Source organism: Microcaecilia unicolor, chromosome 7, assembly GCF_901765095.1.
Source record: "Microcaecilia unicolor chromosome 7, aMicUni1.1, whole genome shotgun sequence".
NCBI classification, from domain to species: domain Eukaryota; kingdom Metazoa; phylum Chordata; class Amphibia; order Gymnophiona; family Siphonopidae; genus Microcaecilia; species Microcaecilia unicolor.
In genome coordinates, this window is record NC_044037.1 from 80,351,359 (window position 1) to 80,375,045 (window position 23,687).

Here is a 23,687-nt window from a genome sequence, read left to right on the forward strand (position 1 = left end):
GTCCATCTATATCTATTCAGTTACGATCAGGGCGTAAACCATAGAAGTCTGCCCAGCACCGGTTCTGCTTCCCAATTACTGGCATTGCCATCCAATGTCCATTAAGATTCTGTAGATCCATTCCTTCTAAACAGGATTCATTTGTGTTTATCCCACATAGAATCTGCATCTAAATTTAAAGCATCCAAGCTAACAAAAAAAAAAAAAATGTTTAATGTCCAGTGAAAGCACACATTGGTGTCTCTTTCCTGCATCAAATTTAAGCGTCCAAGCTGAAAAAATTAAAAACACTTATATATAGGGCCACAGAAAACAGGCGCCAATGTGTGCTTCTTGTTCGGGTTTTACCAGGCACATGTGCACAGGAGCCAAGCTCAATGCAGAACTCTTCTGCGTACAGTGGTGGAAATAAGTATTTGATCCCTTGCTGATTTTGTAAGTTTGCCCACTGACAAAGACATGAGCAGCTCATAATTGAAGGGTAGGTTATTGGTAACAGTGAGAGATAGCACATCACAAATTAAATCCGGAAAATCACATTGTGGAAAGTATATGAATTTATTTGCATTCTGCAGAGGGAAATAAGTATTTGATCCCCCACCAACCAGTAAGAGATCTGGCCCCTACAGACCAGGTAGATGCTCCAAATCAACTCGTTACCTGCATGACAGACAGCTGTCGGCAATGGTCACCTGTATGAAAGACACCTGTCCACAGACTCAGTGAATCAGTCAGACTCTAACCTCTACAAAATGGCCAAGAGCAAGGAGCTGTCTAAGGATGTCAGGGACAAGATCATACACCTGCACAAGGCTGGAATGGGCTACAAAACCATCAGTAAGACGCTGGGCGAGAAGGAGACAACTGTTGGTGCCATAGTAAGAAAATGGAAGAAGTACAAAATGACTGTCAATCGACAAAGATCTGGGGCTCCACGCAAAATCTCACCTCGTGGGGTATCCTTGATCATGAGGAAGGTTAGAAATCAGCCTACAACTACAAGGGGGGAACTTGTCAATGATCTCAAGGCAGCTGGGACCACTGTCACCACGAAAACCATTGGTAACACATTACGACATAACGGATTGCAATCCTGCAGTGCCCGCAAGGTCCCCCTGCTCCGGAAGGCACATGTGACGGCCCGTCTGAAGTTTGCCAGTGAACACCTGGATGATGCCGAGAGTGATTGGGAGAAGGTGCTGTGGTCAGATGAGACAAAAATTGAGCTCTTTGGCATGAACTCAACTCGCCGTGTTTGGAGGAAGAGAAATGCTGCCTATGACCCAAAGAACACCGTCCCCACTGTCAAGCATGGAGGTGGAAATGTTATGTTTTGGGGGTGTTTCTCTGCTAAGGGCACAGGACTACTTCACCGCATCAATGGGAGAATGGATGGGGCCATGTACCGTACAATTCTGAGTGACAACCTCCTTCCCTCCGCCAGGGCCTTAAAAATGGGTCGTGGCTGGGTCTTCCAGCACGACAATGACCCAAAACATACAGCCAAGGCAACAAAGGAGTGGCTCAGGAAGAAGCACATTAGGGTCATGGAGTGGCCTAGCCAGTCACCAGACCTTAATCCCATTGAAAACTTATGGAGGGAGCTGAAGCTGCGAGTTGCCAAGCGACAGCCCAGAACTCTTAATGATTTAGAGATGATCTGCAAAGAGGAGTGGACCAAAATTCCTCCTGACATGTGTGCAAACCTCATCATCAACTACAGAAGACGTCTGACCGCTGTGCTTGCCAACAAGGGTTTTGCCACCAAGTATTAGGTCTTGTTTGCCAGAGGGATTAAATACTTATTTCCCTCTGCAGAATGCAAATAAATTCATATACTTTCCACAATGTGATTTTCCGGATTTAATTTGTGATGTGCTATCTCTCACTGTTACCAATAACCTACCCTTCAATTATGGGCTGCTCATGTCTTTGTCAGTGGGCAAACTTACAAAATCAGCAAGGGATCAAATACTTATTTCCACCACTGTATGCACCAAGCACAATCCTCCCACTGAACTTCTTAATGCTTAATGATATGATTGCACCTATATTTGCATCTCATTAGTGTTGAACATTAGGGTGTTGCTTTTCTGTGCTGTTCTGGCTGTATTTTTATGGCGCTATTCAGAACAGCGCTAGAGTTTTGAGCATCGGGGCAAAAGATAGTTACTAAGTTGTAGTAAGTATTGCAGCAGATTTTACTACTCAAGGTCACCAACTTGCAATACCTACAGTTAGTAAATTACGTGGTAAATTTCTGTTTGTATTGCTGCAGCTGAGTTCCTAATTACAGCAATATAAAGGCAGACAGTGGGCACCACATTAAGCCCGCTATCTTTTAAAGAGCTGGTGCCTAAAATAGAACACCCAGATGATCCCAAGCATTCAATATGTCTCCAACATTCAGTCCCCCACCCCCACACACACACAAAATCTGTCTAGCATCCAGTATTCCCCCCCAAGATCTAACTCCACTACCCGTGGTCCCCCATAGCACTTAATGGGGGTCTTCCTAGTGTCTAGCGAGGGGGGCAAGAACAATCCGTAGCCACTTTTGCCTGATGACACTTTGTTCAAAACGGTGCCACTTGACTGCTAGCAGCAGTCTCATGGTACTAAATGCATGCCCTTATTTGGCAGCTTGACCCCTTAACAGTAGTACCATGAGACTACCACTAGGAGTCAAGAGTTACCATTTTGAATCCTGGTGCCAAAGAGCTAATGGTGAGTAGAAATTGTACCTGCTCCCCTGCCCCAACCAAACACCAAGGAGACTCCCAGTATTGCTATTGGGAAACAGGGGTGAGAGAGCAGATGCCGGAGGGAGTTAGGGGATATTGAATGTCAGGTGGGATTGGGAATGGGAGGCTTGTTGTAAATGGAAGTATCTTGCTGGTCAGTAGATGGGCAGGTTCTTGCCCATACCATCATCCCCTATAAGAGGGCCCCCTGAAGCATCACACTGTGCATTAGCGATCTGATGCTATCTGGGAGGAAAGATAATGCCAACCCAAAGTGGCATTATCTTTCCATGAATATCACAGATTGCATCTCATTATTTCATTCACATTGTGGTATAAAATGTATATTATGTGCAAATAACACACAATTGTGCTATTTAATGGGAATTATTTCACAGAAATTATATTATTCCCTTAGCATACACTTCAGTGTTGATTTCCACCATTGTCTATGTCAGTGGTTCCCAAATCTATTCAGAGAGACCTATATCAATTCAGATTTTCAGTATATCCAGAATGAATATGACTGAGATAGATTTGAATGAACTTCCTCTTTTACATGCAGATATATCCAACTCTCTGGGAGTCTCCAGGACAAGTGTAAGAATAATCGCTTTAAGCTACTGCTCACAGATATCTGTAATGACTATACACAATTAACCTTTCCCTGTAGAATCTTTTCTTCTTTTACCTCCTTTTTGCCACAGATAATGCAATTATTGCATTTTCTTTTTCATTTTAAAATATTTTTGTACTGTAAATCACTTTGCTGACATTGTCAAAAAGTGGCACATAGAGACTTTCATTAAACTTAAACCACCTTCATCTTAAATCAAAGCACACCAAAATTATTTCTACAGTGAAGTAGCATATCTTTCTTAGCACTATTTCTCACTTTTTCAATAGTACAAACTTCCTGCAACTTAATGATGGATTTGGTTGATGAGAAAAACTGCTTTTCTTGGCCTTTATGCCTATCAAAATGTATATAAAGATCTGGATTGCTACATGACATAAGGTTATTTTTACTAGACAATGTTCAGCCTATTGATTTTGCTAGTAGAATTATCTTTGATGGCTTCCTATTTCTTTATGCGAAAGTTGTTTATTTTATAATTGTAAATTAAAAAGTGCCATTCACAAGGTAATCACCAGGTGTGTCACACATGTTCCTGCATAGCATTTTTAGAAAATGTAGGCTGAAGTTTCAGGCTACTGCCTAAGGGCTCCTTTTACAAAGCTTGGATACCAATTAGTGGCATGCTGAATGCAAAGAAGCCCATTCAATTCCCATGGGCTTCTTCCCATTCAGTGCATGCTAATGGGTAGCACTGCTTTCTAAAAGGAGTCCTAATAGTTTAATTGAACAGCTGTGCATTTTTAACAATTTTTTTTCAACAGGCAGGTTGTAATGGGAAAAAGTGCTATTGCATTCAAAAAGGGCTGCAAAGGGAAACCCTACCATGACCCCAGCATCCCCTTTGAGAAATACTAGGTGTAACAGAAGTGAAAGAATAATTGGGAGCAGATATGGTCAAAACCTCCAAATCAATGGTTTCTGGGAACATGAATGATTAGCAGATGAAAAATGTTCTCTCCATTTTAATTCCAGTCACTGTCTTAAGCTTCCTGAAACACCCCAAGGACCATCTTATCATTTGCATTAGAAATACCTGCACAACTGCAAAGGCTGCATACAGATGCAGTGAACTAAAAGTGGCTTCAAATACATGCCCATAAGTACATTATCATTGTGTCTGCTTGAATGATCCTTGTTATGTTACAACTATGACATGACTGAACAAGCCAAAGTACATGTCCAATCGGAAATTAATAGAGAGAAAAGGTGCCATCTGCTAGGATTGTTTTTGCCAGAAGAAATTCTAGCTTAATGGCTTGTATTAATACATTACAAGTAAAGAGAACATTTTAGTCAGAAACAAGTTAATGAGTTTTACAGTTATATTTACTACTGTTACTACCACTATTATTTCTCATTTCTATAGCACTGCTGGATGTGTGCGTTACTATACAAATATATAGGAGACAGTCCCTTACAATCTGCTCAACATGCAAGACAAAGAAAAGCTTAAGGCATTTATGGGGTCCTTTTACTAAGCTGTAGTAAGTGCTAGCACGCACTTACCACAGCTTAAAATGATGTATCATGGGATACGCTGAGGCATCCTGTGGTAAATGACGAATCAGTGTGTGCTAACTGTGCGCTAAAATATAATTTTTTTTGTGCCAGGGGCATAGCCAGACTTCGGTGGGAGGGGGGTCCAAAGCCCAAGGTGAGGGGGGCACATTTTAGCCCCCCCCCCCGGCACTGCCGCCCCTCCCCCGTCCCTTTCGACCCTCCCTCCCGCCGCCGCTATCTCTCCCCCGCCACCACCAGGTACCTTTGCTGGCGGGGGTTCCCAACTCCCACCAGCCGAAGTCCCCTTCAGCGCTGGTCTCCAAGTCCGGCGCGTTCGCTGATCTGGATTCTGTTTCTGTGAGTCCTGACGTCGGACGTCAGGACTCACAGAAACAGAATCCATATCAGCAATGCGCCGTAGACCGGCACTGAAGAGGACTTTGGCTGGCTGGTGTTGGGGACCCCCGCCCGCAAAGGTACCTGGTGGTGGGGGAGGGTTGGCGGCAGCGGGAGGGGTCAAATGTGGTGGGGGAGGGTCGGCAGGGGGGGTGAAAACAGGAGGGCCAGGGCTAAATCTGTGGGGGCCCATGCCCCCGTGGCCCCACCTAGATACGCCCTAGATGCACAGAAGGGTCATGTCTGGAGGCAGAGTAGGCATTCCTGCACTAATCAATTAGGGGCTATTTTACTAAGCAGTGTTAAGCCCAACACAAGCTTACCGCACGCTAATCCTGAACTACCACCGGGCTACTGCACGAGTCCGATGGTAGTTCCCACCCCTAGTATGCACCATTCCCGGCGCTACTAAAATGTGTACTATATTTGTAGCGTCAGAACTTAACTGGCAGTAATTGACCAGCACCACACAATTGCCTGGCTACCAAGTTAGCGTGGGAGCCCTTACCGCCATCTCAATGGATGGCGGTAAGATCTCCCCCAAAATGGCTGCATGATGTTTCACTTATCGCATGCCCATTTCCTTTCCTCAAATAAAGTCAGCCTTTACCCACTGCGGTAAAAGGGGGCCTCAGCGCGTTTCAAAAATACTCGCTGATGCTAGCGCAGGCCCCCTTTTACCGCAGCTTAGTAAAAGGGCCCCTTTAGTGCAGCTGTATCACCACCCATTAACCAATTAGTGCAGGATTACTGCCACCTACAAAACAGATGTTGGAAATTGCTAATGCTGTATTTTTTTTTTAATAGCCAAGTGTGCTAATGGCAACATTAGCGCATGGCCATTAATGCAAAAAATGGAAAATCAGCCATTTTACTAATGCGGTAAAGGTCTTAGCGTGAGGGAAAAACTTGTGTAAGGGTGTGCTAAGGCCACTTAATACCACACCTTAGTAAAAGGACCCTTTATTTTAATTTAATGGTTGAAAACAAAAAGGATGTGATCAGAAAAAATAGGAGTTAGAATTTAAAAGGATCTTTATATGGGGGCCGTTTTACCAAACTGCAGCATAAGATGGCCTCAGCGCATCTTTATGTAGGTATTTCCTGTGTGCTAAGGCCATTTTTATCACAACAGTAAAATGGCTGAAAACAGGGCAAGACGCCCAATTTTGGGTGGACTTGGGCCCAAGATGGGTGGGCAGATGAACCCTGCCCTGTCAAACAATGTGATATGGTCTCTCCTTCTTTCTCTCACCTGTATGCTATATGGTCTTCCTGCATACCTTTTAAATAGCAGATTTTCAGCGGCAGCAAGCAGCAACTAATACACACTGCTCATGTTGGCCCCCACAGCCCTCCCACTGATGCAACTTCCTGTTTCCGCATAGGCAGGAATACATCGGAGGGGAGGCTGTGAGGCTGGGTGCAAGCAGTATGTATCAGTTGCTGCTTGCTGCAGCCAAAGATCTGCTATTTACAAGGTATGCAGGAGGGACAGCTGTTGGGAGTTTTTGGATGGTGGGGCTTGGAAATCCCTGCCAGCCACATCATAGGTGTGCTGCTATTGGGGGGGCCTGAGTCCAAAGTAGGTAGGCCTGGGCCCACCCAGTACGCCACTGGCTAATTTTCCCATTGGCACAAGATCATTAGCGCTTGAGCCCCTACCACCAACTCTTCTGTAGGCTGTAAGGCCTCACACGCTCTCCCTGCACTAATCAGTTGGTGTGTGTCAATGTAACTAGCACAAAACATGTCTACTCTCTGCTCCCCAACCTGCCTCTAGCGTAAAAAAAAAAAATTATTTTTTAGCAATTAAGAAGTGTGTGCAGAATGCACAATGAGTACTTTCTCTTTTTTTTTAAATGTGGTAAGCGCGAGCTAGTGCTTACCGCAGCTTAGTAAAAGGGCCCCACTGGGTTTTCAGAACGTAATTAAATAACATCATAGAGAAAGCAAGCATATAGTGAAGGAAGATGGAAAGAGCTAGGTGAGGAATTAACACAGGAGCAGAAGGGCACAGATGAAAGTGATTTGCTCAGCAAAGTTCATGATGATGGAAGTAACATAGTAACATAACATAGTAAGTGACGGTAGAAAAATACCTGTATACCTGACCTTGATTTGTATCTTCTATATAGAAATCTAGATCTAATAGAGTACCACCCTGTTTTCAGCAACTAATCAATTATGTAGATCTCTATTTTAGAAACGTCTCACGTGGCTTGCCCGCACCCCCAGGAGGAAAAGCCCCAAACGCAGACAGGCACTCCTCCGCCAATTACCTGTTCAACCTAAGGGAGAATGAAAAGGAAGCCAGCATTGAATATAACAGTCCAAGGGCACCACGGACCCTGATGCAGGAGTCAAAACTCGGGCAGGAAGGAGAGATAGCGAGGAGCTGCTGAGAGTGAACTAATGAGGAAGGCAGTGGCAAGTGGAGGAGGGAGATGAATATGTTAGGCCCCCTTTTACTAAGCTGTGTTAGGCGCTAACGCATACCATGAAATGCCTATTTTGTAGGTGGTAAAGGCTCATGCAGTAATCCTGTGTTAATCAGTTACCCCCCCCCCCCCCATTCACTTTGAATGGGCTGTGTCGGCATTGCCGGCGTGGCATAGTAAACAGGTGTGTTAATGACTGGTAAATGCATATGCATGCAATCTGTTGAGTGTCGATACAATTTTTTGGTGCGCATGATATAAGGGCTGTTTGAGTAGCTGTCGGTAGGTCTATTGCCAATCACAATGTGAATACGTTTATGTTTATTAACAATATCAGCCCATCTGATCCGTGTCTTCTCCCCTGCTCGGTTAAGACATAGAAGACTGTATGTTCACGTTCCTCATCCCCATCCAAGGTCAGCAACAATGAGATCTCCAGTTTGACCAAATCCTCTCAAGATCGCCAGTTCAAATAAAAATAACCCCAGCTTCAGGGCGCAAATGTGGAAAACAATGCCAAAGATGGATATGAAACTGACATTTATTTTTTACAATAAGATTTTAATGCATACATCAGGAAGAACTAATAGAGGAAAAAAAGAAGACACAGGGAATTTTCAGATCCTAAAGCTACAAAGGGTGAACTCGAAAGACTTTTTTCTTAAATTTTACCTCAGTAGAATTTTATTGTAACATAAATATTGGACGTAGTGTCATTTTCATGAGCATGAATGATGGCTTTGCATGGAAGATTATGTATATATGTCCAGAGTGTATGTAATAGTGATGTAGGGATGAAAGATAGTATGTGACATATGACTGAGAGTGAAGTAAAATGTGTCTGAAAGTCTTAAGTTATTTCTATAAGCAGGCATAATCTATGAGTGTCATAATTTTTAGTATAACAAAGTGTTATAGTCTCCGGTAAATGTGGGTTTTTTCAATAAGACAGCACAACCATTAGGTTTTAGACAGAGATGGGTAGTAACAGTACTTTTATTTTGTTACAGTACTTAAGTACAACTGGCAGTACTTTTACTTGTAATAAGTTACATTTTTTCCAATAGTTTTTAATTGTAACTCGTTACAAATAAACTGTCCTTCTGTACTTAGTAAGGAAGTACAAGTTCATAAAGTATTTTTTTTAAAGTATTTTCCATTCATCTTGCTGAGCTGAGACTGGAAGTTCAAGCTCAATCAGCTGCAAGCTAGTGTCCAACATCACTTTAGCATAAGCCCTTCCCTCCCTCCCTTGGCTAGCTGGCTATTGTGTGGCCTATCATTAAACCTCCTTGGCTGGGCTAGCTAATGGCCGTCTGACTGGCTATTGCATAGGCTGGGCTGATCTGGCCAGGTATTGGCTGGCTGACTGGCTTTTGCATGGGCTGGACTGTGCTGCCTCCCCTCCCCCCCCCCAAAAAAAAAAAAACTACCTTAAGGCACCCTGGTGGTCTAGTGGCCTCTGCATATTATCCAAATTGTATATTTTTGCCATATTTCCTATTTGGCAAAATAAAACAAAAACAAACAAAAAACTCCAGATATTTGTTCTCAAGAGCCCCAAAATTCTATCTGTGTGTGTGTAGTAAAGTCCAGGCATCAAAGGCTACACAATACTATCAGCAGCTGTGCAACACACTTAAAGAAAGCGTTTCTATCAATGGCTAGTCTGCAAACAACAGATTAATAACGTGAAAACAAAGAGTGCTCCATCGTATACTGCAGACTTGCTACAGAATTCTTTCCCATAAAATATTTATATTTTAGTGTGGAATTTGGACTGTATGAGCAGCTACCCAGCTAAGGCATCTATCCAGAAGGAGCAATGGGTTGGGAGCCTGACACCCTATGCAGATCAGTGAGGTCACTGCACCAGGAAACTTTCAGAGGAGAGGTGGGCTGTGAAAGCACTAACCAATATGAGCTTAAAGGGAATAATTTTGTAAGCAGCCACTTAGTTTTAGGTGGCAAGAACACAGGTAAATGAAAGTATTTTAATCATTTATGTGTCTAAGTGGGAATGACCTCTTACAAAATACCAACCAGTGTAAAAGTGCACGTCCTGTTTGCATGGTGTGTACTTTTACTGTTGGCATGCATATAAGTGGAGTAGGGGTGGAGCACATATTCCCTCAGATTCTATATTTCATGCCTAGAGATCCGCACCAAAATCCAAGCGGATTCTATAACAATGAGCGTAACTTAACAAACTGAGTGCTGATAGCAGCACTAAACAAGCAATAATGAGCACTAATTAGCATTAATTTGAATTAACATGCACAGCTCATTAAGCAAAGAAATGCACCAAACTTCTAACGTGCGCAGGCAAAGAGGGGCGTGGAAATGGGCATTTCGTGGGTGTTCTGAAATGCCAGTGTAGTTATAAAATATGGCCCATTGCGAACAATGATATGCACTGGGATTTATGCCACGTTTTTGCTGGTGTAAATGGATACGTATAATTTTAGATGCTAAGATATTAATTAAGTGTATTCTATAACTGGCGCCTAAATCTAGGCGCCAATTATAGAATTTGCTTAGTCGGCTTTGCTTTCAGCACCAATTTTTTAGGCACTATATATAGAATCTCCCCCATTGTTGCTACCACGTAGACAGTAGGCATTTTCTGCAGTCTTAAACTAGGTGGCTGGTTATAAAATAGGTTGCAAGATCACCGATTTGGGGGACTCACTAAAGCACTGACCTGAGGAACAGTGGCCTAGCAGTAGCCAGAACATATAAAGCTGGCAAAATCAAGCACCAGGGAGTGTGACCAGCTCAGGAATGACATGCATTAGCAATAGCAGTAGCAATGGAAGGTTAGCATTTAAGCAGGAAGGAAGAGAAAAAGGAATTTGCGGAGGGAAGGAAAGAACAAAAGGAAAGGGTACAAATGGAGACAGGAGAGAAGGGTAAAATGAGAGAAAGAAATATTCAGGAGGCTACTGTGAATGTGTTAGAGCCTGATATTGTTGCCACTCAGGAGAGGGGGGGATAAAGGGCCAGATTCCCTCACCCAGATGTAATACTTTCTTGCCTACCTGAACCCTCCATCCTCCTTATTTGAGATTTCCATGAATCATGGAGAGTGAGCAAGCAGGAGTTCATAGTACACACGGTGCTCCATCCCTCCTCTGGCCTCTTAATTTCTGCTATAAACATGAAATTCTCAAGTAGAATGGCACAGTAGGGACAAATCACAATCAGAGATTAATGGGAAAGGCAGTGTTGCTAGTTAGACAAGCTAAAGACCAGCCAGTTGGCAAGCCTACGGAGGAAGAATTGTGAGGATGTGCACTGGTGAAAGAACGCTCCATTGCTCTGGGGTGTATTTTTATAGCAGTCTTAGGGAAATCTGCATTTTAAAAAATTCTCATCTATTTCATGACAAATTATTGAGCAAAATAGTGGCTACATCAAATTGTTATACCAAATAAAGGGCCCAGTTTACTAAGCCGTGTTATAGACATGTCAGCGTTTTTAACGCGTGTTAACCATATGCGCACATTAACCGTGTATGCGCATACAATATCCGTATAGGCGCCTACATGGTTAGAGTGTGTGCTAATTGTAGGCATGTTAAAAACGCTGACACTCCTTAGTAAACAGGGCCCAAAATATGCAAATTTTGTAGAATGTATAAATTGAGTTTGTGCAACCATTTGCTATCATGGCATCACATAGGATACTTATTAAAAAATGACACTTAAAAGTTCAAATGAGTGTTACACAAAATAATGAAGCTATGAACTTGTTCAGATTAAGAAAATGATAAAACTGAAAGAAAACTCTGAATAATTTTCAATACAATATGCTAGTCTCTGAAATTTAAATGTAATCATCCAACGGGGACTGGTACAAAAATTATTCTTCTGAGATGAGGAGTCTCAGCAGCACTTAGCAACACAGCATAAATGATTATAAAGAAAGGGGTCATGTACAGAAGCAATTCATAGATTTAATTTCATTTTAATAAGAAAAGAAACCCTTGGTTTCTAGCTTTGTTTCCCTTTTCATTCCTGAGCCTAACCAAAGGCTTAATTCTTGCACTGTAGAATAGAGATCCTGAAAACATTCTAATTAAGGGGTTTAGTTATCAATGACGATATATATATATATATATATATATATATATATATATATATTTACCAGTAACTTGTGCTATAGTTGTCAGATTTATTGGAAATGACAAGAATACTGTTTTGGTTTGGTTTGGGTTTTGCTTTTTTTTTTTGCCTTGGAAATATCAATTCATCTTGCCTTGCCTTTCTACCATCATCATCACAACTACGTCTGGTCCTTCCAATTTTTCTCATTGATCCAAAGGTGTCAGCTCTGTCTACAAGAATCGCAGTATAGATGATCTGAATCAAGCTACATATGTTGAATTAAAGGAATATGAAGAAAAAGGTCTGAATATGCTGAAAGAAGAGCTGGCAAAAAAAAAACTCACACAGTTATTCAAAGCTACAGATTTGGGAATGTCTATTAAACAAATTCAACATGTTTGAAATTTTGCCCCTGTCAGTTCCATCACTGTACATTGTAAAGAGTAGTGACCCAAGATACTGGCTCAAACAGACCGTTCTGCCAAGGACTGTGGCCATGGGTTAAGGAAACTGCTGAGGAATGTCATTGTGTGGCATACGATTACTTTAAAAGATCTCGGTCTGTGACTGGGAAAATTCTCGACTGTTCAACAATTATGAGATTAATCCACAAATATGACAGACATAGGAAGGTGGCAGAAAGGAAGTCACTGCTGAAGAAAAGTCATTCTCTGGACAATTCTATTACATAAGCACTAACATTTATGGGGCCATTATCCTCCAGATTCTATAAATGGTGCCCAAAGTTAGAAGCGCAATTGGATGTGCAGTTATAGAATAGAGTCAGTTAGGCTCATCACAAAATTAACTAATTTGCGAACAATTGATGATAAATACCTACAATTGACGATAACAAGCATTACTTGATGCTAATTGGCCATTGTTCACGTAATAGACTTATACTCCTATTCTATAAACAGTCTGCATAATTTCTTTTGCAAAGGGGATGTTAACATGGGAGAGACATGAGCATGTCAGGGGTCTTCCAACTATTCTTGCATGCACTTTATAGAATAGATGCATTTACGTGCCCAACTGCTGCATTTAGGCACCGCAATTTATATCAACTATAAATAAAGTAACACAGTAAATGATGTTGTATAGATCAATGAAATAAACTCCTACTTTAATGTATTTTTAATTGCATTTTTTAGACAGCAGAATGTAAAAAAATGGACAGGAGTGTGAAGTCTTTACAAAGCACTGTACAATGTCTGGAGTAATTCTGTACAGGTCACCTAAAATTAAGCACCTAAAGTATATGTGCTAAGCATAAATTCTATAATGGCAATTATTCTATAACAGTAATTATGCATAAATTAGTATAAGTCTGCATTTCAATGATTAACTTTAGGCACAACCACTTACACCATGTCAAAGGCTGGTGTAAATGCTTACAGGTATGTGTAACTGGCATATTCTATAACCTTAAGGTATAAGTGCTAGGCACGCTCATGACCTGCCCATGCTTCTCCCATGTCCACAACCCCCTAGTAGCTATGTGCTAAAGGATTTACATGCTAAGGTTATAGATTTACAAGTGCAGTTCCATGTGACTGTATTTAGTGCCAATTAGCACTAATTTATCAATTAAGTTACAAGTATAACTGGCACATGTGTTCTATAACATGTGTGTGTAATTTTTATGTGCTAAGTGCAAAAATATGTATGCAAGATTATAGAGTGAAGAGGTATAAGCTCCTCCTGTGACCTCAGAATGCCTAAAGACATCTGTTATGCCTTTATTTGGCAGCTTGAATTCTATTTATTTACTTTTGCTGTGGTAACACAACACTACCAATAGTTCAGAGCTGCCATTTTGATCACAGGCCAGGAGCATGCAGTGAGGGTTGCAGCCCCATCTCCCCAGTAAGAGCCAGGGAGGTTGAGGGGAGAGGGGATTCATGGACCCTGTTGGGAGTGCTGTCAGGAGTTGGGGGATTTTATTATGCATGTTGAACCACTGTACATGTTTTGCTGTTAGCCAGAATGCACTTTCTACCTCCTGTTCAGGAGAAAGTAACTTCACTTGTACTATTTGCAACTGTGACAGCTGGCACATGGTAACTTGCTGTGTACTAACTACAACTGCTTTCCACACCTATAACACCACATTCTCTACCTCTTTTCTGACCCCCCCCCCCCCCCCCCCCCCCCCAGTGAAGGAAGCAGTCACCGCATGAACTAGGATGTGGTAAGTGTCCTGACCATGTAGTAACTGTTATAGCATTCTAATCCACTTAATAATTAGTTACTGTGCTTTAGTAAACAGGTTCTTAGGAGTGAAATTGTTTTCATGATTATGCACACTGGGAGGAACTTTCAGTTCTAACAGCTAGCATATTTATTTAAATGTTGGATGTAGCAATTAAATGAACATGGAATTGATTTTCAGCAGGACTTAACTGGATAAGAGAGGCTCACCAGGTCACCACTAGTTTTTCAGCTGCAATTATCTAGAAAATGCCACTGGAAATTCAGTCTAACCATCTCAGCACTATTCAGGTAGGGTTGGGGAAATATGGAGGAAGACATAGGTGAAACCAAAATTTATCTGGGTATTGCCAATATTTGGAGTCAGTACCCAGAGAACTATCTGGGCAAGTTAGATCATCACAATAGCTGTCCTAATTTCACCGGATATATATCTGGTTACAACACTGAATACTGGCAGTATCTGGGTAGCTCCCTGAAACCACTGAATAAGCCAAATATTTACCATGGTATCCCCGTACGGCCCGGAGTTAAAGATCCGGATATGAAAAACCCACAACGGGCAACATTTAATAAAAACAAAAAAAAAACACTGACCATTTTGAGTTTAAAATTACCCTCATATATATTAAATAGTCAGCAGCACTGATTAAATATGTTTCTTGCTGACCATTCGTAATTATCTGGATAGAGGCAATATTAAGCTGCTATTTGAATAACCTATGTGATTACTTCAGATATGCCATTACCGATCCCATAAAATCTCAGTAAATTAATAAAGCTTATGTTGCATATTGTTTTCCTGTGCAGACTGTCAAAAACTGCTCTTTCATCACTTTCACACATAGGCCAAAATTCTAAATATTTCGCTAAAAAACTTGGTGCCGATAAAATGTAGGGCTAAGTGCTATCCTATAAACAGCGTTCAAAGTTAAACGCTATTTATAGGATAGCATTTGGTGCTGGGATCCGTGCCCAGTTTTGGGAGTGAGGATTCAATTGGTGAAAATTCTCACACCCAAATTATGTGCGAATCTCCCTTATTCTATAAAAGTGCATATAAATTCGAGGAACAGCTCCCAATCCGCCCATGCCCTTCCCACGGCTGTGCCCTCTTTTCAGATCTGCATGTAAAATTTACATTCGGATCCTAGTATCTAAAGATGCACACACAAATTTTAATTAATGCCAGTTAACACTGATAATTATCATTGCCCAATTATAAGCGTTAATTGGTTTGTTATTTATTTAGGTCCCTGTTTATTAAACCATGCTGTAGGCACACTAACCTTTTAGCATGTGCTACAAATTAGCGCACTAACAATAAGACACCATTATATTCCTATGGGTGTCTGTAGCATTAGCGTGCGTTAATTTTTAGCACATGCTAAAATGTTTGCGCACCTACAGTGCGGCTTAGTAAACAGGGCCCTTAAATTACATGTGGAAATTGGGCACATGCTCAAATTTCCACACACACAATTTTGAGCACCATATATAGAATTAGGCTGAAAACCTATAGGTTATGTACAAATGAATTAACTCCGAATTCTATAAAAAGCACTACAAATTATGGGTGCAAATTTTGGGCACATGCCCAATTTGCACAAGCAATTTAACTGAATGAGCTAATTAGCACCAATAATTATCTTTTTAAGTAGGTAATTATTGGCACTAATTAGAATTAAAACATATGTGTCTAAATTTTACTTACGAGTCAAAAAAGGGGACATGGAAATAGGAGGGTCATGGGTGGATCTGGGACATTCCCTTCAGTTGCAGGTGTAATTATAGAATAAGGTGGTATCTGTGCATAATTTAGACATGAGCATTTGTGCCACATTTCTACTGATATAAATGGCTGTGCCTCTATGTAGTCATGGTTCTCAGACTTAAGCACTATTCTATAAACCGTGCCTAACTAGGTGCTTTTTATAGAACAGCACTGAGCATTTTTTGTACCGATTTTTTTAGGCACTATCCCCTGGATTCTATCACATGGCGCGAAAATTGACGCAGATTAAATAACAATGTGCACAACTCAATTGGCTTAATAAGCTAATGAACGCTGATAACAGCACTTAACAAGCAATATGAGCACTAATTGGCATTGATTAGAATTTAGGGCACAACTTGCTAAGCGTATTCTGTAACAATGTGCGTCGAACTTCAAACACACAGGCAAAAAGGGGTGTGGTTATGGGTGGAGAAATGGGCGTTCCAAAATTTACACGCCTACTTATAGGATACGGCCCAGCCGGGATTTACGTCACATTTTCGTTGGTGTAAATGGATATGCATAGGTTTAGGTGCTTAAATGTCAAGTGTATTCTATAATCGGCGCATAAGTCTAGGTGCCGATTATAGAATACATTTAGTCAGCACCGATTTCAGCGCCAATTTTTTAGTCACCATATTTAGAATCTACCCCTACATATAGAATCTACTCCCAAACGTTAAAAGTCAAGCTGAAACTAACTTTGATATTTATCAAACTGTGTTTTGAGCAGAACTTGTCTCACATGTGGTATATTTACTTTGAATTGAAAGGCAGGAATAAAATCAATTCCTGGAAAAACGTTTATGAATGAGATAATGATTGAGTGTATGACATTGCCCAATCAGCAGTTAAGTTCACAACATATTAGGAGTTTGGTAAACTTACAAGCCAATGTGAAAACAGAGTTCAGTCACTACTTAATAGAAACAATGTTTCACATTTTTCTAAATACAGGAGGATAGTATGACCTTGCAGCATGACAATAACCTTTAAATAACATAATCATGCAGTTGGTCCCTCCATTACCGAACTCCCTTTTCACATTGGCCTGTAAGATTACCAAACTCCCAATCTCATTTGGCCTATCCTTTGAAGGGTAAATGTCGTACACTCAATCATTATCTCATTCAGCAAAGTTATTCCGAGACTTGACTTTATCTGTATCTCGACTGAAAACAAATATATCACATGTGAGACAAGTTCTTCCAAAAATAGTTTCACAAATATCCTAGTTTAATGTTTAATTCATTAACTCTATTTATTGAGATTTTGTGGGACAAGTAAACAATGAGGCATAACCGAGAAAAAAAGTGATTGTGATAAAACAATGATCACATCCTCTAGGTGCACTCAATCATTTAGGGAACGTCCTGAGAAAACTTTTATTGCATATGAATCCAAAATCTAAACAGAAATGTAGAAACATTTTGTTCTAATTTATTTCCAATTGAGAAACAGCTCATATGTTGTCTTGTTTTCCATATTGAAAATCTTATGATAAACGTGTGGGAAAATCTGGAGCAAATCTGACAAACAATTGTAATAGATCCTCTAAGGTGTCAAATCTGATTTCAAATGCTCCATGGATTATGAATATAAATAAAAAGCATACTTTAAACTGTCTGTATGTGAATACCGGGTCTCAAAATTAAGATTGGAGAGTTAAAATGTAAAGCAACAGAAGAAAATGTAACATAGTAGACATCTCAGAGACCAGATGAAATAAAGGCAACCAATTATATCAAAATGACAGCGGCTCCTCTATTTAGGTCATTTAGGTGCCTATTCTATAAGAGAGCCTGGAATAGACTTCTTGAACTGGTAGGTATGCTCCACCTCTGGCCAATTGAAATACAGGCTAAAAGCCCACCTTGTTGAGGCTTCTTTTAAATCTTAACCCTTAATACTCATGTTGCTTTAATTATTCCCATAATAAATGAAAATCCCTATTATCTTAAATTTTTTTCTAGTTTTGTCTATCCTGCATAGATTGTAGTTCTGTCAAGCAGGGCCTTGATGTTACATGTTTTTGTACTGTGCTGTGTATACCTAGTAACACTATAGAAATCCTATATAATAATTCTCACCTCCAACGTTCGAATGTGCCTGGGACCGTGCCTCCCTCAGAGGTGCTCTGCTAGGCAGGCATGCACTGACGCCAGTGACGTCAGTGACAGCTGATACCAAAGCAAGGGGAGGAGTAGGGAAACACACAGAGCATGTTTCCCTACTCCTCCCCCTGTGTTACAGCCCACTGGACCCCCCTTCCACGACACTGTCAACCCCCCTTCTCGGCGAAAACTGTCCCCCGCCTCCGTCCAGTACCTATGCTGACGGGGGACCCCAACCCCCATCAGCTGAAGTCCTGTGCTGGCCTTCGCGGCGTTGCTTCTTCAATGATTTTCGGTTCAAGTTCCTCTGCGTGCGTCTGACATCAGACGCACGCAGAGGAACTTGAACACAAAATCATTGAAGAAGCAACGCCACGAAGGCCAGCACAGGACTTCGGCTGACGGGGGTTGGGGTCCCCCATCAGCACAGGTACTGGACGGCGGCGGGGGATGGTTTTCGCCGAGAAAAGGGGTCGACTGGGTCACGGAAGGGGGGTGAAAACGGAAGGACGGCAGAGTCTGGAACAGCGAGGGAGGGTGGAGGATGGCCTTGCTAGCGCCCATTTCCTTCCCTTTTGAAACGGGCATTTTTTACTAGTGATAAGTAATTGATAGGATCCTGGTCCCAGAGGGTTTACAATGATGATAATAACAATCTACAATTATACTTAAGGCAATGGAAGGTGAAAAGATTTGCTCAAGATCACAAGAAGCAACAGTTGAGGAAGTGGGATTTGAAATCTGGCTTCCCCTAGTTCCCCCAGCAGTGCCAACCAATCATGCTGTTTCCTTTTCCTTTGGAGTGGGCAAGGCAGTGTCTTGATGATGCTATACTGTTTGCAGTTTACAATGATGGACCTGCCAGTGCCAGAGAACATTTAAGAACACAGTCATTTTAATAGCCTTCCCCAAATCTGTTCCTTTGAATAAATTTGTCATAAAATTATTTTGGCAGGTTTGTGGCCAGCATATTTAAATCTTTATTTCACATTAAATTTATACAAACAGCAAAACAAAAAGTACCAGGAGCCTTCAAAAAAAGGGAATAAAAACTTTAATTGATTGTTTAGATTAAACAATCCTAGAATGGACCCGACACGGTCCGTGTTTCGGCGCACAGCGCCTGTGTCAGCGGTCAAGAAGTGTAGCTCAATGTGTACGGCTGTGGGCTGGAAGCAATATGCTGCGCCACCGTGCTATCCCTTGAACAAACACATGTCAAAACTTCGTACAATATCAAGCAGAGAGATACTCTCATAAACCAACTTCTTCTGGTTTGTTCAAGGGATAGCACGATGGCGCAGCATATTGCTTCCAGCCCACAGCCGTACGCATTGAGCTACACTTCGTGACCCCTGATGCAGGCGCTGTGCGCCGAAACACGGACCGTGTCGGGTCCATTCTAGGATTGTTTCATCCAAACAATCAATTAAAGTTTTTATTCCCTTTTTTTGAAGGCTCCTGGTACTTTTTGTTTTGCTGTTTGTACTTTGCTCCCTCTCTTTGCTATACTACATTCATTTTATACAACAGAAACAACTTGATTATTCATCCGGTAGTATTCAGATCAGTTCAGCTCCTGTGCCTTGACATAGTATAAGCTCAGACAGGTAAGCTCCATTGAACATTTTATGGGCCTTGTTAAGGGACTTAGGGGTCCTTTTACTAAGGCATCTTTATGGAGTTAGAACTCTAAAAATTAGTGCACTCTAAATGCTAAGACACCCAATATAATCCTATGGATGTCTTATCATTTAGTGTACCCTAATCGCTAGCACACCTTAGTAAAAGGACCCCTTAGAAATAGAACCAATTTGGGTTTGCTGTGACAAAGGGTGTGAAGATTTATGCAATCAATATTTGTTGGTTTCTTCTTCTTAATTATTTAGGGGTATATTTACTAAGGTGCGCCAGCATTTTTAACGCGCCTGTAAATTTAAGGCATGTTAAACGCTAACGCTCCTATACATTTCTGTGGGCGTGTTAGCGTTTAATGCACATACACCATTTATGCACGTTAAAAACACTAACACACCCATAGCGCCGCTTAGAAAACATAGGCGTTAATTACTTAATTACTTTCTGAATATTTATAATTACTCTTTTAAGTTCAAAGTGTAGATTACATGAAACAACTCTTAGTTCGATGCATTTTGAATCGAACATTTTGGACAGAAGAATGTGAAAAATATACAAGGGTATAAAGACTTACGGGTAAACAAATCCATTGCTGGGAGTGTGTGTGTGTATGTGTGTGGAGGGTTATATAGATTTTCCATACAATGTACCTGAAAGAAGATGCAAAAGTCTACTGTTCCAAGATTAACTGGATAAGCAGGTATTAATGTGGAAAGATTGTAAGAGAGAGAAAAAGAGAATGCCAAAAATGATATTAACTCACCTGCAATTGCAAAGCATCATGACTCTCCAGTCCTTCCACAATTGGAGCAAACCTCTCTCTATTGCATCTCTCTGACGCAGTTGTTATGGCCCCAAGAAGCTTATCTAGGCTAAAAATGAAAATGTCATTGAATTACAGCTCTTGTGCAGCACACGTGTTGGCATTGTATTCTTCTACACTAAAGTTTGTCTCTACTCCAGCATTTCTAGGATAAGAGGACCACACAGCTCACAGCCTAGCACAAGAAGGTTGGGGGGGGGGGGGAGGGGGTAGTGAAAGAGAGGCACATCTACATTATTCAGCATAACAACTCTTAATCTTCAAAATGCCATGACATGAAACAACACATAGGGGAGCTGTGTGCTTATACACTACTGTATCTACACCTAACTGCAAATTTTAAGCCACTTTGAACTGAAACTCGTTTTTGGAAAATAGTGAGATATAAGAATGCATAATTAAGGGGTCCTTTTACTAAGGTGCACTGAAAAATGGCTTGCAGTAGTATTGGCGTGGGTTTTGGGTGCGAGCTGATCCATTTTTTAGCACGCCTGTAAAAAAGGTCCTTTTTTTTGCCAAAAATGGACATACGGCAACATCAAAATTGCCATGCATCCATTTTGGGTTTGAGACCCTACCGCCAGCCATTGACCTAGCGGTAAAGACTCATGCAGTAATCAGGCGGTGATTACCTATGCGCACCAAATGCCACTTGGCGCAAATCCGTTACAAGCGCCCAAAATATTTCAGATGCGTATATCGGACGCATGCCAAAAATGAAATTCCCGCAAGAGCCACACGGCAGTCGAGCGGTAACTCCATTTTGGCACGTTAGGCGCGCGTAGACGCTTACACAGCTTATTAAAAGGACCCCTAAATAAATAAAACAAATTAATAAATTATATGTTTGTGCTCTGTGAAACAGTGTCAGTGATATATAAGAATGAGTGTAAATGATATATGTACACATTTTAGTGTATGAGATAATGCTTCAGAGCTGTCAATTTAAAAGCAATTTATGCATATGAACCGTGCAGAAATGGCTTCTTATATAGCTGCCCAGGGTACATTCAGATAGAAGAATGTATGTCACACCATCTTTTTCATACTTTCAATAATGCAACTTATGCATACACTTACCCCCATATTCTATATATTGCGCCTAGAGATCCGCACCGAAATCCAAGCAGATTCTATAACAATGTGGGTAACTTAACAAGCTTAATAAGCTAATGAGCACTGATAACAGCACTTAACAAGCAATTACTACTACTACTACTACTACTTATCATTTCTAAAGCGCTACTAGACATACGCAGCGCTGTACACTTGAACATGAAGAGACAGTCCCTGCTCGACAGAGCTTACAATCTAATTAGGACAGACAAACAGGACAAACAAGAGATAAGGGAATATTAAAGTGAGGATGATAAAATAAGGGTTCTGAACAAGTGAATAAGGGTTAGGAGTTAAAAGCAGCATCAAAAAGGTGGGCTTTAGCTTAGATTTGAAGTCAGCCAGAGATGGAGCTTGACGTACCGACTCAGGAAGTCTATTCTAGGCATATGGTGCAGCAAGATAAAAGGAACGGAGTCTGGAGTTAGCAGTAGAGGAGAAGGGTGCAGATAAGAGAGATTTACCCAGTGAACGGAGTTTCCGGGGAGGAATGTAGGGAAAGATGAGAGTGGTGAGGTACTGAGGAGCTGCAGAGTGAATGCACTTATAGGTCAATAAGAGGAGTTTGAACTGTATGCGGAAACGGATAGGAAGCCAGTGAAGTGACTTGAGGAGAGGGCTAATATGAGCATAATGACACTGGCGGAATATTAGTCGTGCAGCAGAATTTTGAACAGATTAAAGAGGAGAGATATGGCTAAGTGGGAGACCTTTGAGAAGCAAGTTGCAATAGTCTAAACGAGAGGTGATAAGAGTGTGGATGAGGGTTCTGGTAGTGTGCTCAGAAAGGAAAGTGTGAGTTTTGCTTATATTATAGAGAAAGAAATGACAGGTTTTAGCAGACTGCTGAATATGTGCAGAGAAGTAGAGGGAGGAGTCGAAGATGACACCAAGGTTACGAGCTGATGAGACAGGACAGATGAGAGTGTTATCCACAGAAATAGAGAATGGGGGAGGAGGAGAGGTTGGTTTAGGAGTAAAGATAAGAAGCTCAGTCTTGGTCATGTTTAGTTTCAGATGGCGCTGAGACATCCAGGCAGCAATGTCAGACAGGCAGGCTGATACTTTGGCCTGGATTTCGGCTGAGATTGCTGGTGTGGAGAGGTACATCTGGGAGTCATCAGAGTAAAGATGATACTGAAAACCATGGGATGAGATCAGAGTACCAAGGGAAGAAGTATAGATGGAGAAAAGAAGAGGTCCCAGGACAGATCCCTGAGGTACACCAGCACTAATTGGCACTGATTAGAATTTATGCACACAAATCGCTAAGCATATTCTGTAATGAAGTGCGCCGAACTTCTAGCATGCGCAGACAAAAAGGGGTGTGGTTATGGGCGGGGAAATGAGTGTTTTGAGGGTGGTCTAAAATTTACGTGCATAGTTATAGAATATGGCCCAATGCATGTAAATCTACGCATCGAGATTTACGCCACATTTTTGTTGTTGTAAATGGATGTGCATAGTTTCAGGCAGTTATCAACTAAGCGTATTCTATATTTGATGCCTAAATCTAGGTGCCGATTATAGAATACACTTAGTCAGTGCCAGTTTTTTTAGGTGCCGTATACAGAATATCCCCCTTGATGCACAAGTAAGGTGACCTGTTAAAAAATTATCCTTACTAGTAGTCGAGTGTGACAACTCATGCTTCAAGCATTGCATCATGTTAATAATACCATAGTGTCTGTATCTTCCAATGTCCCTATAGTCCTGAAGATCCAATACATCATGATTGTGTACTGTATGAGAGAGTAGATTAAAGAAATGTATTTAAGAAAGGGTTTGGATATACGATCAGATCTGGCATCACTGTGATATTATCCACCTGAAGATCTACTTAGCTCGGTTTACAGATTTGACAAAGGATTTTGTGATATTGGTCCATGCCCAACTTATTTACTGAGTCACCTCTCACAAGAAGGTATTACTTGGCTACTTCTCTTTAGAAAAGACTAGGAATGCACTGTTATTGCAGCTTGATATGAATATATAACAAGGGTGGATCATGATATTCTGTTAGACACCCCTTGGGTCCACTCCCATCTCTGGCATTGTCAGAGGTTCAATTGCAGCCTTTTTTGGATCTAAATCTTACCAAGTGGTTTTGAATGGGAAAACTTGAAGTTGTTGGAACACTTTTTGTGTGGTTCCACAGGGATCCCCACTATTGCC

General features: G+C 41.2%; 1 protein-coding gene across 1 annotated transcript in view; it reads right to left on the reverse strand.

Moving 5' to 3' along the window:
- Positions 1–23,687, reverse strand: part of DIAPH2 (diaphanous related formin 2) — a 1,482,340-nt gene that overhangs the window by 995,073 nt on the left and 463,580 nt on the right. Inside the window, exon 10 of the mRNA XM_030210672.1 lies at positions 20,337–20,445. Coding sequence (XP_030066532.1) covers positions 20,337–20,445 — 109 coding nt within the window. The remainder of the gene's footprint in view (positions 1–20,336; positions 20,446–23,687) is intronic.